The 17,326-nt window shown below is 49.8% G+C and overlaps 3 protein-coding genes across 10 annotated transcripts in view; all 3 read right to left on the reverse strand.

Moving 5' to 3' along the window:
• Nucleotides 1–23: 23 nt before the first annotated feature.
• Tmem25 (transmembrane protein 25) lies at nucleotides 24–5,398 on the reverse strand. Of its 2 annotated transcripts, none has more exons than XM_076924947.1 (9): nucleotides 5,283–5,398; nucleotides 4,765–4,858; nucleotides 4,105–4,416; nucleotides 2,603–2,893; nucleotides 2,276–2,407; nucleotides 1,937–1,967; nucleotides 1,665–1,765; nucleotides 1,443–1,529; nucleotides 24–1,294 (listed from the first exon to the last, which is right to left on the reverse strand). In XM_076924947.1, the coding sequence occupies exons 2-9, from the start codon at nucleotides 4,832–4,834 to the stop codon at nucleotides 1,221–1,223; spliced, it is 1,098 nt and encodes a 365-aa protein (XP_076781062.1). In that variant the 5' UTR covers nucleotides 4,835–4,858; nucleotides 5,283–5,398; the 3' UTR covers nucleotides 24–1,220. The 2 variants fall into 2 exon arrangements, with proteins under 2 accessions (XP_076781062.1, XP_076781063.1); XM_076924948.1 differs by having other exon boundaries at nucleotides 4,765–4,861; nucleotides 5,283–5,376.
• Nucleotides 5,399–5,483: 85 nt separating this feature from the next.
• Ttc36 (tetratricopeptide repeat domain 36) lies at nucleotides 5,484–9,175 on the reverse strand. The gene is made up of 3 exons (XM_076924949.1): nucleotides 8,900–9,175; nucleotides 7,766–7,954; nucleotides 5,484–5,826 (listed from the first exon to the last, which is right to left on the reverse strand). The coding sequence occupies exons 1-3, from the start codon at nucleotides 9,006–9,008 to the stop codon at nucleotides 5,564–5,566; spliced, it is 561 nt and encodes a 186-aa protein (XP_076781064.1). The 5' UTR covers nucleotides 9,009–9,175; the 3' UTR covers nucleotides 5,484–5,563.
• A 358-nt stretch (nucleotides 9,176–9,533) lies between these two features.
• The window catches only part of Kmt2a (lysine methyltransferase 2A), an 80,598-nt gene continuing 72,805 nt past the window's right edge, over nucleotides 9,534–17,326 (reverse strand). For all 7 annotated transcript variants that reach the window (XM_076924946.1, XM_076924945.1, XM_076924942.1 and 4 more), the window contains 5 exons: nucleotides 17,078–17,252; nucleotides 16,813–16,920; nucleotides 15,957–16,040; nucleotides 15,254–15,383; nucleotides 9,534–14,378 (listed from right to left, as the gene is read on the reverse strand). In XM_076924946.1, the coding sequence (XP_076781061.1) occupies nucleotides 14,103–14,378; nucleotides 15,254–15,383; nucleotides 15,957–16,040; nucleotides 16,813–16,920; nucleotides 17,078–17,252 (773 nt within the window). In that variant the 3' untranslated portion in view covers nucleotides 9,534–14,102. The remainder of the gene's footprint in view (nucleotides 14,379–15,253; nucleotides 15,384–15,956; nucleotides 16,041–16,812; nucleotides 16,921–17,077; nucleotides 17,253–17,326) is intronic.

Here is a 17,326-nt window from a genome sequence, read left to right on the forward strand (position 1 = left end):
GGAAGAAATGAACAAACACATGCTTCTTTGGTCAAAGGAGTTTACTGTGTGTGCAACACTGTCCTTACCAGGAACATGAGAAAAATTACAAAACAAGATACGAAGAAGGGAAAATAGATTCCATACTCTGCTGTGTGCCAGCCATTTTTGGGTTGCTTTTAAAGAAGTATTCTTAGCTCTTTGGAGCTCTGTGGCCCCCTGCTTTCTCTGTTCCCCTAAAGCTTCTGGTGCTGTTGGATTATATACCCACTGTGACCATCCCCTAAAGAATAGGATGGGGCAGCCAGGTTTGGTCCGGAATGTGGCTGCATGGGGGAGAAACATGCAGAGAGGGAAACCACTGACCCCGAGTGCTCAGAACACTCACAGTGATTGCGGAAGACCAGGAAGGCCAAACAGGGAACCTAAGAAGGCCCTGGGCCCTCCTCTCTCTTGGAGAATGTGCTTAAAGTACGGACATTGTACAAAATGGCGCATAGCTACATGCTGTCCTGGGAGCCAGCCCACCTGTCACCTCTTCTTGTTCATCTTGTGCTAATAACAAAGGCTGGCAACTGCGGGCCCCAGCCAATGGAGGTCTAATGCCCAGTGAAGAAGGTCTAGGGTATGACCTATGATGCCCAAGAAGAGGTGGGGACAAACAGGTAGAAAGAGATGCAGCAAAAGGGACTAATTTGTGCTTGGCCAGATACCTGGGCAAGGGGCTGGTTCCTGAGCAAAGGGCAATTTGATTCTATAACAGATAGCAGGGGCTAAGTTTTCCCTGAGGGAACAAAGCTGCATAGCAAATAAAAGACATCTGAGTTGTGCAGGGACCCTCCTGTCATCCCCCGTAGGTATCTCTCTGCCTACTGCACAAGGTGCAGAGGATACTAGTGTGGGACATAAAATAAATAGGCCCATCTCTTAGATGTTGGGTGACACCAGAGTTCTGTCTGCTTGGACCAGGCTATCACATGCAGGGCCCCAAACTGAGTGAGTGCAAGGGGCTTAGTTCTGACCGGTGGTCTTGCCAAGGGTACCCATGCCTTGCAGGTTAGAGTGCAATGAAATATACATGCATGTCCCACGGGGTATCCTTGCCAGGCGGGCCAGATGGCAGTGACATGGTTTCTTCATGGTCACAACGGGGCCAGGCAGAGGAAAGCTTGAAGGAGACAGTGGGGTGGGCACTCCGGGGAGTCCACAGGCCACCTGGGCCTCATGCCTCAGCCTCAAGTTCAGAGCCAAATCTCATCACTGCTTACGCTGGACACACGGTAGATGTAGCCCAACATTGGGAGACGGATGAAACCTGTGGGTCAGAGATGCCAGGGGATTAGTAACCTTGGTTCTCTGGAGCTTGGGGACGCCCTGTCTGCTCTCAGCACTCAGGGGCCTTGGGTATGAGGACAAGGATGGGAAGAGGAGGTGGACGAGAACAGGAGGTCTCTGCTCAGTACCTCGGCTGGTGAGGAGGCCACCAGGCTCGGCTTCTAGAAGTTCTGGACGGCTGCTATGTTGAGCCATTGGCCGCTCTGTTGCTTTCCCTGTGGGTGACAAAGGGGGTGGTGCCCAGGACAGGGCTTTACCTAATGGGACATGTCTCCTCCTAAGAACCAGGGTCTCCCTTTCTTAAAAATCCTGAACATTAAAGCACAGGCAGAGTACTGGTCCCGGTGTACCTCTGAGATCCGGAGTGAGGTCGTTGAGCTGTAGGTTGGATGGGAGGGACATGTTCTCCCGTGGCAGGCGCACATTATTCAGTTTCAGGTTATTGGAGTCACTACAGGACAGACAAAAGCTAAAATAGACCCTGGTACCAGCAGAAATGGAGTCTGCTTTGCGGCTCAATCCAGACCTCCTAGAAATCCCAGCTTGCCAACTGTCCTTTAATTTTTAATCCAGTGCCTTGTATTTTAGATTAGGCCATCTGCCCAGCCCCAGGAAGCATTACCTAGATATCAGAGAAGGACGCCGGGAGGGGCCTGAGGACAAAGAAATCATGTCACAGAGTCAGTGTGACCTCCCATCCTGAGCTCTGCCCCCTGCCCTTTCAGACTCAAGACTCCTGAGCCAAGAGTCTATCAAATGCCCAGTCCTGGCTCTGGGACCAGAGATCCCTTTCCAGCACCCATCCCTGCCTCCTGCAAGGCATGCGGTGGTCTTGCCCACAGCCAATCCCTGCAAGTGCTCTGCCCACCTCTGCCTGCCACCTTTGCCGCTCACCCTTCACAACTTCACTGTTTCACTGTTACTCTTCCCCACCCTTGGCCTCCACTGCCCCTGGCCCTACCTTTTGTTTTCTTCTCTTTCCTGCAGACCAGGCAAGCCACCAGGGTACTGAACCCCACTAGAGTACCCAAGGCGAGTCCCGCAGCCACAACGATGCCCAGCAGTGGCACTTCTATCCGCGTGGCCAGGAGTCCTGCAGATTGTCCACTTGTTAGTTTCCACATGAGCGGTACCCCACCCTGACATGCCACAAGTCTGAGTACTCTGTCCTTGCCCAAAGTGGCTGGGGATAGCTCATTCACGGGCTCTATCTTCAGGGCAACGAGCCCTCCCTTTTCATTCCAGGACCCCTGCACCCACCTGAGGGTTTGCTACGCTAGTTGCTCACCTGAAGCTGGAAGTGAGGCGCTGGTGACACCCACGTCATTGGTGGCCACCACCGAGAGGTTATGGGGCAAGCTTCGGAGCTGCAGCTGCACGGTGTGGTTGGTGAGCCAGGGATAGTTCTGAGCATCCAGCACCAGGAAGTCAGAGGCATTGACAGTCACTGGCCCATCCTGGTCAATCCAGGTGACATTGGCAGGTGGGTTGGCCCGCACCAGGGCAAACAGGACAACCAGAAGGCCTGGACCCTGAGCTTCCTGGTACTTGGCTCCAACCTGGGCAATCTCTGGTTTGACTAGAGCAGAGCAGAGCAGGGTAGAGCAGAGAATAATCTCTGCTTTCATTACAGCCCCCCTACGCTGGCCCTTTCTTCCCAAATATGGATGGGAGCAAGGGCCTTGGGCCTCTCCTCAGAAAGAACATTAAGGAGCAGGAAGCAGGGTCTGCGGGTACAGCATCAATTCACAGTGATGAAGAGTACATAGCCATGCGCTTGTGAGACAGCTCAGCAGTTAAGAACACTGGCTGCTCCTGAGTTCAATTCCTGAGCTTAACTGACTGGTCTTGAGTTAATTTTCCAGCAACCACATGGTGGCTCATGACCCTCTATAAAGAGATCTAATGCCCTCTTCTGGCACGCAGATGTACATACAGACAGCACCCCTACATTTAAAAAATTAATAAATAATAAATATAAATTTTTAAAAAAAAAAGGTTTTGCTGGGCAGTTAGTGGCGCACATCTTTAATCCCAGCTTTCAGAAGGCACAGGCAGGAGGATCACTGTGAGTTCAAGGTCTACAAAGCTTCCAGGTCCACAAAAGTTCCAGGACAGCCAGGACTGTTACATAGAGAAACCAGAAAAAGAAAAAAGAATAGAAAGCCACTGGGGATGTGGCTCAGTGGAAGCAGAGGCAGGGGAATTTCCAGTTTGGGGCCGCTCTTGGATACATGGTAAGACTGTCTTAAAATTTAAAACCCTGGGCTGGGGATGTAGCTCAGTGGGTAGAGTGCTTGCCTATCACGCACAAGGTCCTGGGTTCGGTCCTCATACCACATAACCCTATGATCTCTGCACTGGGGAAGTAGAAGTAAGAAGATCAGAAGTTCAAAGTCACCCTTGAAAAAAAGTCTCAAAGTACAAAAATAAGAAGAGAGCCAGATAAAGGGTCTAGATTTGTATCCTGGACCTACTTCTTCATTGTGTATGATGTTGGGCAGAGAGCTTAGCCTGTTTGTGTCTCAATTTCTCATTTGTAAAGTAGGGATAAAAATAGAAATTTCCTCAAGTAGTATTTATGAATGTCCTGTTAAAGCTAAATGTGTGACTCATATGAGTAATCTCAGCACTCTGGAGGCCGAGGCAGGAGATTCACAAGTTTGAGGCGATGTAGTCTAGGCGATGTAGTAAGACTGTCTCGAAACAAAAGACACAAAACAAAACAAAAAAAAATGTTCTGCTTGGGGTCCAAGAATGTCTCTCCCTGACCACCTCAGAGATACTTACATTGCACGTTGAGGATGACAGAGGCATTGGCTGGCCGGCCACTCCCTGGGTCCTGCAGGGAGCAGTTAAGCTCATGTTGGTAGCGCTGGGCAGTGACAGTGAAAGTGCTGGTACCTCCAGAGAAGGCGTCCCCGCCCACACTCAGGAGTCGTGAGGTGGTGGCCTCCTGGAGCTGTCCATCCAGGTACCAGGCTAATCGGGGAGTGGCAGAACCCCCTGCAACCCGACAGGTGAAGGCGTGGCGCTCATTCTCCCTAAGTGCTCTCTCAGCCCAGGTCTGACCATCAATTTGCGGTGCCAGCTCCCCTTGACCTGGAACAGAGCAGGCAGCCTCTGGGAGGGACTTGGAGAAACCAGGGTGAGGTGCAGTTACAGAGAGGCAGCAGGCTAAGAAACAGGGCAGCTGGTTTCTCTCATCGGGACCTGGATAGACTTATGGTAGGGAAGTGGGGATATGGGAACCCAGCCCTGGAGCCTGGAGTTGGGTATCTTGAGAGGAGATGCAAGCAAGGAGGGCAATAGACTTATGGTAGGGAAGTAGGGGTATGGGAACCCAGCCCTGGAGCCTGGAGTTGGGTATCTTGAGAGGAGATGCAAGCAAGGAGGGCAAAGAGGGGCTCTGGCCCCTTAAATGTTTGGTCAAAGGATGAATGGGTGTACCTGAACTTAAGAGGGCAGGCAGGAGCAGCAGTGTGTGCCGGAGGGTAGCTTGGCTTAGAGGCAATTCCATGGTGATCAGGAACCGGCCTCCAGGCTGCTGAGAGAAGGGTACCAGCCATGTAGGCCTAGCAATTCCTCCAATATTTTACCAAGCACTGATGTAGACTGGCCCACAGTAGCCAAGAAATGGGCACAAACAGGCACAATCAGGAAGACCCCAAGGAAGAGACCTATGGGCACACTTCGACACTCTGCAGGCACAGAGGCCAGCACTGACAGTAGGTGACCACAGACAGACAGACAGACAGACACGACAGACAGACACGCGCGCGCGCCCTTCCCCCAAAGAATCGTCCTTCTCTTGACCCGGTTCACTCCTTGCTGGCCTTGGCTCTCCTTCCCATATCTCGCCGTGCACCCCTTTTCCAATCTTGGCTGCTCAAGGTGGACTTGGGCCCAGCAAGAGAGCGTGGCGGATTCGGGGGTCGCTGGAGCATCCCGCTTTTGGGGCAGCTCACCTGGCTCCCTCCCGGAGCAGAGCCCCAGCAATCGCTCAAGTCGGCTGAGCACCGCAGTCCGCTGCAAGGGCGGGGCCCGCGCCAGGCAGGACCAATCGCTGCCCGAGCAAGCGCAGGTGGCCACTCCAGCCCCGCCCTGTCCCGCCCGCGCCACCGTCCCCACTCTGAATCTGGTTAGTAAGCAGGCGAACACAAAGCAGATGCACTCAGAGAGTCCTGGAAGTTTTATTGGGTCCTGGTTGGGTCAGGGTCCCCCCTCTCCATCATCCTGCCGGCCGCGCTCAGCGCCCGTTGCTGGGCGCGCGCAGCTGCCCCATCATGTCGGCCAGCATGCGGTTGCACAGCGCGGCGTACGGGTTGAGCAGCACCAGCTGGCGCCGTGCGAACGGGCTGCCCAGTCGCGCAGCCTGCTCGAAGTCCCTGCGGGCGTCGTCGTCCCGGCCCTGAAATCGCGCCAGCAGCCCACGCTGCACGAAGCTCTGGCGGGCGGCGCGACCCCGGCCGCCACTCAATGTCACTGCGCGCTCCAAGTCCTCCAGGGCGCCTGTGGGCGGACGGGGAGAGGGCGCGGGTCAGCCTGGTGTGGGCAACCGAGCCGCAGGCCACCTGCCGAGCAGCCCGGTCCCCCCCTTTCACAACCTCCTTCGTGCAGCAGACTTTTGAACCACGAGGGATTAGTTCTAACACGGAGTTTGAAGGGCTGCTAGAACTGGCTTGGGGGCCCGCCCAAGGGCAGAGTTGAGATCAAAGTCCAAGGCTCTCCCCTGTTACGTTCTAACACTGATGCACCCAAACCTGGATGTTGTCTAGAGGATTTGGCCATTATGTTAGTGAATCTACCAATCGCCAAATAGCGGTAGTTCACACAAATGAAGCCTAGAACCTACTGAGTGCTTGGTGACCCACTCTGAATCCTAGATTTAAAAAAAAAAAAAAAAAAAAAAAAAACCGTACCATTAACTACACAGCTAACTGTTTCCTGCTATGGCCAGTCTCCTCTTTTCCAGTGCAGGCTATGAAAGCACTTTCCCCATTTTCTCCATTATCTCCACGGCCTTCATTACTCTGTATCTAATTTCACTGGAAGAAGGTCGTGGAGCCTGAGCTGGCTGCACTGCTTTATTTTTGTGATTCTCAGAGGAACGTACATACTTGGGTTGAGTCTCAGAACTCATTCTGGAGCCTCAGGCAGCCAGCTCAGGGTTTCGTTTAAGTTCAGCAGCTGCTTTCTTTGGACCCTGCCTCAATGTATATTCTACAGTCTCCTCAGGCTGCCAGGATCCTTGCGTTGCTCAGCCCCATCGTTGGAGCTGGTTCAGACTGCAGACGGAGCAGCGCTGGGACCAACTCAGTTTCCCTCTTCACGGCTAGTCTGTGGGAATCCGAGCCTTTACAAGTAGAGCTACCTCTGCATCTCTGGCCTTTCCATCTGTAGGTTGTCACCAAAAACCGATGACAAGCCTCCTTAAGGAGTCCTTGGGCTACCTCCTACTGTCATTATGATGGAGTCCAGATTCTCTAGTTTAGGATCTAGGAACACCCCACTAACTAGTCATATCTATGACCTGCGGTACCAGGCCTCTGCGGAAGCTTTCACACCCACCTGGCCCCCAACTCCTAGCACTGTTGGCTCTATCCTCTTCTCCCCATTCTGGCCACAGAAACTGAATATCAGGTTTGATCCAGTTACCTTCCCTGTCCAGGCCAAATCCCTGAGTGACAACCACCTTCTCATCTGACACTTCTAGTCTGTCACCCCCGGATCTCTGTCCATCTCTGCGAGGGTCAGCTTTCCACCCTTCCACGGGGGCCTGCTCCACCCAGCCTGGAGAGCGGAAGCTTCCCAGGCCTATGCACTCTTGCTAGGCCCCCCTAGAGGCTGTATGGACTCATGGCTCATCTTTCAGAACATGCCCTTCAGGAACAGGTCCCCATGTTGCTTCCTCTCAAATCTGCCTGCTGTTACTTAATTAGCAGCTCCCTGGAGAGTAATTTCATGGGATTTAGAGCCCCACCACCTGGGTTCACACGAGCCCAGCCACTTCTTGGCTTGAGGATAAGGAGGAAGCTACGAAACCTCTGTGTGCTTCCATTCTTCATCTCTACAATGGAATAATGACAACACACACCCTCTAGGGGGGCTCATGAGGATTGGTACTACAGCCTAGTTGAATGCATAATGCCTACTTCACAGTAACCGCTATATAAATGTTTTATCTCCATACCTTCCACTTCAAGCTTACCGCTGCCTAGAAGGCTCTTATTAAATGTTCCCTTAAATCCATGAGCAGAATGCAGCCTCCTGATTCTCATGTGGTCTCATGAAGCTAGCAGAACCCATACCGTCTTGGGTTTTATAGGTAAAAACATAGATGTCAGGGAGTTTAGTGTCTGTTCCTCTGCTCTCCACCCATAACCAACTCATCTCTGCCCTTCATGGGAGGGGTCCTTTCTGTGGAAGATCTCTGGTGTCTTCTCCTCACCTGCTACATCTCCCTGGAGCCGCAGGGCTTGGGCCCGGTTGTTGTAGGCAGAGGCTCTCTCAGGTAGCAGACTAATGGCTTCGCCAAACCTCTCCAGGGCTGTGTGGAGGTCCCCAGCTTCTGCTGCCCTCACTCCCTGCAACTCCAGGGCCTTGGACTGCTCCAGTTGTGCTTGAGGGAAAACTCCATCTGCACCAGGGAAGAAACAAGGTGGGACACACGTACAGTAGGGAAGAAAATGGAAAGCTACCTTGGTCTTTGGCACTGAGACTGGAACGAGCTGACCCGGGGTGGGTCACAGCAAGGCAACTTGCAGAGTTAGGGATAGTAGCTGAGGTCAGTAAAACTGGGAACTAACATGGTTAAGAGACTTGAGAAAAGAGGCACTGGGCAATCCTCCTTGGCTAAGAGAAGCTCACCAACTTGTCCACTGGTGACTTGCTCTAGACCACAGCTCCAGGGTTTGGACCTTAGATCGGAACTCTTTTCTACAGCCTTTTGGCGTCTCCTCATTTTGCTTTACACACTATCTGACACATAGGCCGCCGTAACCACCCCAGGTCATGAACATTACTCCAGATCCATTTTTCAGTTTTTCACTCTAAAGCCTCAGTAATGCTCAGCCTTCACTTCTGCAGAAGCAAAGCCCCGAACATCTTCATTATCAGGCAATGGGCCACGCTGGTCCCCTGGAAGAGCTAGCTCAGTATCTAGCTCATAATAATGTATAACAAATGAAGCTCTACCTGCTATGTCAGGATAGGCCAACTGAGCCACCACCCCGGCCTGTTTGTCTTCCATCCTTGCCGTGGAGAGGGTAAGTGTGACATTCTCAACGTCAAATACTTCAGTGTTTGACTTAAGCCAGTACAGATAAGTTTGGATCACGGAAGAATGTAGCGGTAGGCTTAGAGCTATGGGAGTGAATGATAGAGAAACTCTGGCTTTCTCTTGGCAGATCTACTCCTGCCAACAATTGACCCACACATTGAAGTTCAGAGGCCCTCTTGAACTGGTCTCTGAAATAACCTGTAAGGGTAGAACGAGGGGTCCAGCCACACCATGTCCTGTAGGACATCTCAGGGGCCTGTCAGGCAGCCTACAGAGGGATGGATGCCAATGTCAAGGGCTCACCTTCATCTTCCTCCTCTGCTTCTTCCAGGTCCAATCCAACAACATCTCCAAAGGGGGTATCAGGGTTGAAGATGGCCTGCAACACTGCCTGGTCATTTGGAGTCCCCATGATGCTCTGTTCCAAAGTCTCAACCGGTAACTCGGGGGGTGGAGGAAGGAAGATGGCAGGGGACAGGGTAGAGCCTCCAGCTGGCAGACGCTGTGAATGGAGGTTCTGTTCGGGGACAGAGTGGTGGCTTCCAATCCTTGGTTCAGTCTCAGTGGCTAGGGTTGCTGACCTGGCCTGGTGGTTTTTCAGTATTTCCCAACTGAACCTCCACCCCCAACACAGAATAAATAAATCCTGTTTCAGCTTTAAGGTGGAGTGGAGACAGAAGGTGCTCGTATGCTTTCGTTTTACTATAGTCTTTTTAAAAACCACTACTTAGCCTCCTATTGAACGAGATAGGCAGACAGTAACACAACATCACTGCTCACACATCACTGCTCACAGAGGGAGGATACTTCAGACAAGGGAATCAGCTGAGTGATTCCATCTTAAAGAAGGGAGGCTGGAAGGCACTAGGTAACCCATTTACAAGCCCCTCCCTTCCCCACCCCCAAGGCCAAAAGGAAGCTCAACAGAGTGCAGCAATAAACTTGACATGTTTATTAATTAAACTATCACTTAAATAAAAAAAAGTGCATAGAAAATAAACATGTTTAAAAACTCCTTTTTTGTTTTTTTTTTTTTACAACTATGTACACTTTTTACTTTTACATTCAGTCTTTCGTAGAGCTTTCAGCATTATTATTATTTTTTGAACTATTAAAGTATTTTCCTTCATCCCTGTCTCAGGGAGTTAACACTGATGGACTTTAGACACATTTTCCTTTCCCCCCCATTTTGTCTCTAACCAGAAGCTTGGAAGAACACAAGGAAAAAAAAGGGAAGCAAACAAAACAAACAAAAAAAAAACCCCCCAAAATCCATTGTACATGACACAGCTGCAGAGAAATGTCTTATTCTAGATATGAAGCTTGTCACTGTTCAGCTCGTGAAACAATTATTCAACTACCTGTATTTGCTAAGGAGACTGTTAAAGTTCAAGAAAAAAAAAACACCACAAGTCTATTTTTTTTTTTCTTGGTTGAAAGACAGAACTAGTGTACCTCGGAACAAGATACCAGAAAGCACAGAACACAATTTTCCCCTAAATGCAGGTGGTGACCCCAACATTCATAACCGGAAGCAGAGAGACGAGGAGTACAGGTACCGACTGGCAACATTCACAGGCAGGAAGAACCCAGGTGACAGCAGCTCTGCTCTGCGTGCCCATCTCGCGTGGACGGACATCTCGGACATCTGTTATCCGTATGTGGAGTCGGCGTCACCGGGAGCCTGACACTCTCCTGCCTCAACTAGCAACTGTAGCACGATCCTTATCTATAGTGTTAAGAGAATTAAAAGCCATGGACTGAACTAGGCTTTGTTACAATGGTGCATTCCTATATTAGTTCATATATATATATATTTATATTTATTTGAAAAACCAAAACAAACAAACAAAAAGGTTTTAAGTTTTCAGAGTGTGAGACTTGACTGGTGTTCATGATTCAGCACAAAACTATCTGCTCAATAACTTTGTATTGCTTTAAAATGAAGGAAAGGAAACGTAAAATTACACCCAGCCCTTTGCAATGACCCGCTTTTCCTTAAAAAAACAAAAACAAAAACAACAACAACAAAAAACAACTTGGTTTCTATGAAAAAGAATCCCAAATCCAATAAAAGTTAACATCTGATGAGGCTGTGACCTCTAGTATTTTCAGGTATTTGAGCGTCAGTCCTTTAGAAAGATACATTCATTAAAAGATTTTTTTTTGTATGTGTGTTGTATTTTTTTTTGCTTTTATTTATTTTTAGTTTTTTTTCTTCTTCTTTTTTTTTTTCCTTTTTTAAAATCAAGGTTGCTGCATGGTGCTTATTGGATTGGCCGGGGGATGACAGAGGTAAGCTGGGTCCTGGCAAAGGAGTTTGGGGTGAAAACCTAAGTGCCAGGGCTTCCTCCTGAATTGTGATTGGTTTAAAAACAGGGAGGGGTTGTGCTGGATATGGTGGGCAGCAAGGAAGGAGCCCAGGGGCCAAGTTCCGACCAAAGGGTCAGCGCCATGCAGCTATTCTGGTTACACAGTTGTCACTGGCCACCAGGAAATGCAGCCACAACAGGTTCTAGCAGCAAAGCCGAAGTGAGCTGGCTCTCCAAGAACCTACGAGGTCCGCAGCTGTCACTCCTGGGGCTGTGGGTTGCCCCTTGGGGGATTCTTGGGAATGACCCAGCGCAAAGTCCTCAACCTGCACTTTTGTGCGGAGGTTCTCTTGGTCACTTTCAAAACAAAGCAGATGTGTTCTGGAGACAGCTGTGCCTTCTGTTCTGTTGCCTTCTCTCCCGCTTCTGGGGATACTCTGGCTTATCCCCCAAGTTGCTGGCAGGTATGCTGAATTTTGGCAATGGACTCAAGGCTGAGCTGAAAGAGGAATTTCTCATTTCTGTGATTGACAGTGGGTGGGAGGGCAAGGCAAACCAGTTAGAGGAGGAGGAAAGGTGGGTTCCCCCATCCTCAGGGATTGGGGTTGTAGAAAGAGGATGAGGAGGGGCTCACAGTACAGCATGGCCTAGCAGAGCAGTAACTAGGTCTGTTAGCTGAGTTCCCCCCACCCTCTGACTGGCCTTTGGGTCTCTCTCAAGATGAACGCATGACCCATCAGTGCATTAATCATTTCAGTAACAAATGCAGCTTCAATTTTTTTTTCATAAAAAAAAATAGGAATACAAGGATTTACAAAAAAAAACCTCACACAGTGCAATAAGAAAGGAAACCAGACACTAGTGGAACCCCTTGGGCCACTGCATCTTGTTCATGGGCAAAAGGAGGGTGGGAGGTGAGGTCTGGGTAGAGTGCTTTTCCCCAGTCCCCTGCTGGCACTTCTCCATGATGACAAGGAAATCTCTGCCATCCTGGCCACAGTGCTGGGCTTCCCACAGTGGAAACAGTGACAATGTTCCAGCAAAGCCACCAGACAAAGTTCTTAAGGTCACGGAAGGAAAGGGAGCCCAGGGTGGAAGGCACAGCAGAGCCACAAGTCCTGGCAGAGAGTTCTGGGCTGCATCATATTGCTTTGCTGACTTCCATAAGAGAAAGGGGGCCCTGCCCTCCACTTGGACTACGCTACCCTGAAACCTTGTGGCAGGTGCAGAGGTCTGCTTGATCGTGAGTGGTCATACTGTGCTTCAGGTTCAACAGGCTGCCCCTGAGAGGGCAGGAGGCGCTCAGTGGGTTCTTTGCAGGTACACGGAGTTGGTGGGCAGAGAAGGGAAGGAGATGATCTATGAGGCAGAGAGTGATGGCAAAGGTCAAGTTGCAGCTTCTTGGTTGCTAACTCAGAAAGACAAAGAGGAGTGAACTGGAGCCTGCTGCTCAGAGCTCTGGAGCTGACCCAGAGGGAGAGGGGCAGTGCGGCCACGAGGAGGAGACACTGGTGTGCTAGGGTTCTGCACCCTCATCCCTTGGCCATGGAGGGCACTGGCCTAATGGAGCAGGTGACCTTCCTTCTCAATTATTATAGAGAGCCGGCCCAAGGAACATTTATGTCAACGGGCACAAACGAGCTACACGCAAACAACAGAAAGTACACTTCCAGGGGGAAGCTGGGCAGGAAAAACCAGACTCTGTGTGGACAGCTGAATATTTTCTCTAACTTCATCCTATGAAAATAAAAAATCATTAAAAACCGATCTTCTTTTAAATTAGGATAATACCGCTGTTTAAAAATAGCCTTGTCTTAAGTGCTTCTCCCTATGAAGTGCTTCGCATAGAAAAATATACAAAATATATTTACATTATAAAACCTTAAATAGTAAACTGTAAACAGAACAGAGGAAAATCCAATGACTTAATTTAGCAGGTTCAAGACACTGTCTTGAGGGAAGAAAGAAACATTTGCTGCTGGTTGTCCACATCCATTACTAAGGAGTAATCAGGGCAGTAGTGTCATCACGTTTGCTCAGCCGCAGGCTGAACACAGGCGGCAGAGGTTCCTCAGCGCTTGTGGTCTAGTCCCCCAAGTCTGGGGCCTTGACATCTGATTAGTGTTCTTTCAGCCGGACACTGACCTTTTAGAATTTCATCTTCCTATGTCTTCAGAAAGGGAAAAGAAAGTAAGCATGTCCTAGGAAGGGGCTGGGCTATCCTGGCTATTGTACTCTGGCTGTTGCATGACTCAAATCCTATTTAAATAATCTTTAGCCTCTTGTTAAAAAAAATCTTGCTACATATATCTCTCTAAAACTCTCAATGGAGCTTTATGAGATCTCAAATTCTGTCTGGTTATGACCAATGGCTCCTGTCCACTTCCCCACCTGGAGTGCTTATAGGCTTGGGGGACTTTCTGTAGGCACTTCCTATACCAAGTAGGGAGTGTCCGTGAGCAAGGAGGCACGCTCCTGCTACCCAGAAAGAAGAATGGGAAAGCAGCAGATGACGGATGGAGGAGGGAGAAGGGAGTGAAGAGAAGGGATGGAGAAGGAGCCGCTCCTATCATCAAGAAAGGTCACTGGCTACGGTAAGGCTCACAGGGTAACACTCCCACTTACAGCCACAGGCTCAATGTTTGGTAAGTAATTGGCACAACCCCAAGACAGCCTTGTGACACCAGAGGTGCTAGGAAACCTGTCTCCCAACCAGAGTCAACTCTTAAGTGGGCAGAGAGTAGGGAAAGCCACCAGGCCGCCTGTTTGTTCAACAGATGGCCACAGGCCTGGCTAACTGGCAAACTACCAGGTATCCCACCAACCCTGTATCTGGGGTCTTGTCCGACCCACTGCTTTTAGGGCCTGGGAAAGGGCTATGACGAGGATGACCAACTGTTCTCAGACCCCATCTCCCAGGGTAAGGAACCCTCTACATGCTCCTTGCAGGTGAAGCTCCCAGGAACCAGTTTCAATAATCAGAAAGGCCCCGGGAGAACGCCATCTGCGGATTTGCTCTTTGAGACCCTTCTCTCTCCAAGACCATGATCCCATGATGTGCATGTGGGACACTAGGGTGCTCGGCCAGAGGACCCTCAACTGCCCGCTCAATCCTTGGAGCTCATGGGTGCTGGGAAGTCCTTCAGCATGGCTTTGGGTGGCCCTGGTCCTCCATCACAGGACGATGAGCAGCTTTAGTTCAGGAACTTCCGGCACTTCTTGGCGCCACAGTTGCAGGGCAGCTTGTTGCTGGCGTCCTCAATAGGGAACTTATAGTCATAGGTGAGTTCCTCCCCCCGGTAGATCTTACGCATGGCGAAGATGACAATGTGTTTCTGCCCATCAATATTGATGACCCGGGAGTAGCAGTTAGGCTCACAAGAGTGATTGATGAAGCGTGCAGCATTTCCATGCATGGTGGCATCCACTACCTCCGAGTCATCAATTCGGAACATGTAGCAACCAATGCCCTACACACGAAGGAAAGAACCATTTTATTTACTTATGATTTTATTGAATCAGATCTAAAGTCTTACAAATGCTACGCAGGCAAGCAGTCTACCGCCAAGCCACACTCCCAGCCCTGAACTCAGGCTTTCTTCAAGAGCTATGGGACGTGGGTGGAGGTCAGAGGATCACGTTTAGGAGTCAGATCTCCTTTCTACCACATGGGTTCTGGGGACATAATTCAGGTAACCAGGCTTGACAACAGACGCTTTTACCCACTGAGTCATAGGGTTTGTCACAGGATTTCCCTGTGTAACCCAGGTTGGCCTTGAGCCTGAGGCTTCCCATGCAAGCTTAGGTGCTGGGATGACAGCTACAGCAGCATCATACCTGGCTGAACTTGTTATCACGCAGGTTTAAAATCATTTGCTGTGCTGCCCCTGATGTTACCGATAGCCACAGAGGAGCCACGTTTCTCCTACAATTTACACATTTCTCAGGGTGCCTATTTTTTTTTTTTTTTTAAACATGCTTTGAGAAGGAGTTTCTAGATTATAGGCACTAGACTGGAGAAAAACTGTAGCCATGTACTTCTGATCCAGGCACCCACAGATCATCATCAAAGAGTGGCCTTGTTTACTAATCCTTAGAGGAGGTCAGAACACTTATGGGCTCATCACAAAATATGGAGATGTACAATGTTTTAAAAAGGTTTTGTGGATTCAACTCAGCCTCCAAACAACAGCAACAACAACAGCACCCCACCAACAACAAAAGCAACTACCCACCTCCGAAGTGAAAGCATGTTACTCTTTTGGGATCCAAGGGTCATGCTAAGGTTTGATGACCCCTACCTATAGCAATTAAGAAAACCTAGGGAGTAAGCTGTGGCACACACCTTGCTGTCATAGTACTTCTCACGCTTGTCTGTCTGGATGGAGCGGATGACGTTGCCGGCATATTCAATCACCATCTCTCCTGCATCGATGTTCCTCTTACAGAAAAGACCCCGACCGTGGATGGCAGACCTAGGCCATGGAGACCGAAACAAACAGGCACAAATGTCCTTTCAGATTTACTTCTTATGTGTCTGAGTGTTTTGTCTGCATGTATGTGTGTTTGTTTGTTTGTTTGTTTTTGTTTTTTCGAGACAGGGTTTCTCTGTGTAGTCCTGGCTGTCCTGGAACTCACTCTGTAGACCAGGCTAGCCTCGAACTTAGAAATCGGCCTGCCTCTGCCTCCCGAGTACTGGGATTAAAGGCGTGCGCCACCACCGCCCGGCTGCATGTATGTGTGTGTACCATGTACATGCCTGCTGCTTGTGGTGGTCAGAAGGAACTGTAATTACAGACAGCAGTCAGCAACTGCTGAAAACCAGACTTAGGGCCTCTGCAAGGGCAGGGAGTGTTTTTAATGGTCGAGCCATCTTTGCAGATACGAAAACACAAATTCTTCAAGTTAATTAATCGTGTGAATAGGCGAAGAAAGTCTGGCCCCGCCTCATTTGTATGAACTGTACTGACAGATTACTAAGCACCAGTGACCACTCCACCAAGCACTGCAGGCATGTGACATGCCCTGCAGTAAATCTACAGCCCTACCTGTAGACACCAACCGCCTCCTTAGAAGTCTTCTTTAAGTGCCGGAATCGCATGGGCATTGGGAGATCCATGCTTGTTGCCCTCCTAAGAGAGAGGAATGGCGTTATGAGCTCAGCGGTCTGAGGAGTGGGTTCAGGGCGCCGGCAGAATGAGCACACTTGTCTCAGACTTGTCTCTGCCTCCCGAAACCTCACTACACCCGATTTCACTGTGGGTTTCTCTAGACAAGGTCTTTGTGACCCAGACTAACCTCAAACTTGGGGCAACATTCCTGCCTCAGCCTCCTGAGTGCTGGGACCACAGGCATGTGTTCATATTGACTAGCTCCATATCAATATACAAGGCTCTTTAGGACATGGTGATTGGTGTCACATGAACAGCTAGTAGGATAGATTACTGTTAAAGAATACACGCATCCCACAATGATTCAAATTTCTTCTATTTCATATTTTTTGTTATCAGCCAGCTACTCTCCCTCAGTACACTATGACTTGGTCTTCATATGTCACCCAGGAAACAGCCACCCTGCCACTTCCCCCTACACTTTTGTTTTTTATTTGTGTTATTTGAGAGAGGATCTTAGGGAACTCGGGCTGGTTTTTAACCTAAGCTCAGAACGTAGCTGGGCCGATCTTACACCTGAGATCCTCTTGCTTCTAGATCCCGAGTGCTGGGATTCCAGGTGTGTGGCTCCATGCCCAGCTAGCAGTGGGGTTCTGATGGCTATTAACACATGGCCGTTCCACATCACAGCCTGGTAGGAGAGCAGCAGTCTACTGTACGTCACATTAAACTCTTGTTCCATGCACGAGCTGCAGGAATGGGAGGTGCTAGGTGACTGGGCACGATTACTTACCGTGCGGACTTCAGCTGGACCTCTTCCTCTTCCTCATCATTAGGGTTGTATTCAGGGGGCTGTCGATGTTTAGAAGCCAGGAAGTTAAACATGTCAAACGCTGACTTCCTGGTGCCAAAAGATTAAGGTTTGTTTTTAGAGAAATGTTCTAATAAAGAAGTAAAGATGGTGCCATTATCATGAAAAATCTCGGAGGGCAAGTGAGACAAGAGCTGTCATGAGGTAACAAAGATATCAAATGCTCATAAGACAGAATGGAACTTGCCTCAGGTGGACCTCAGCCCTGGCTGATCCGTGAGGGTTCAAGGGGGGTTCATTGGCCTCTTCTGGTTTGTGGAAACGGAACTTGTAATTCCGACAGTGCTTGGCACCAGATAGCTGCTCGATCAGAAACACAACTGCATCATGGAGGATCCCCAGCATCCTCAGACCATTCACACCTACAGAATGAAAGGCACCAGGGTGGTGAACTGTGTCGCCAACAGGAAGCTGCACAGCATTAACAAATGGCGGT

Source organism: Arvicanthis niloticus, chromosome 26 (assembly GCF_011762505.2).
Source record: "Arvicanthis niloticus isolate mArvNil1 chromosome 26, mArvNil1.pat.X, whole genome shotgun sequence".
Classification (NCBI taxonomy): Eukaryota; Metazoa; Chordata; class Mammalia; order Rodentia; family Muridae; genus Arvicanthis; species Arvicanthis niloticus.

Excerpts from the sequence above, each read along its gene's own strand:
- Tmem25 (XM_076924947.1), bottom strand. The coding sequence starts at position 4,834 with ATGGAATTGCCTCTAAGCCAAGCTACCCTCCGGCACACACTGCTGCTC. Across the intron at positions 2,408-2,602 it reads CGCCTCACTTCCAGCTTCAG|GACTCCTGGCCACGCGGATA; the intron begins GTGAGCAACTAG and ends GACAATCTGCAG. Across the intron at positions 1,766-1,936 it reads CGTCCTTCTCTGATATCTAG|TGACTCCAATAACCTGAAAC; the intron begins GTAATGCTTCCT and ends TCTGTCCTGTAG.
- Ttc36 (XM_076924949.1), bottom strand. The coding sequence starts at position 9,008 with ATGGGGACTCCAAATGACCAGGCAGTGTTGCAGGCCATCTTCAACCCT. Across the intron at positions 7,955-8,899 it reads AGCAGAGGAGGAAGATGAAG|ATGGAGTTTTCCCTCAAGCA; the intron begins GTGAGCCCTTGA and ends TCCCTGGTGCAG. Across the intron at positions 5,827-7,765 it reads GCTCCAGGGAGATGTAGCAG|GCGCCCTGGAGGACTTGGAG; the intron begins GTGAGGAGAAGA and ends GTCCGCCCACAG.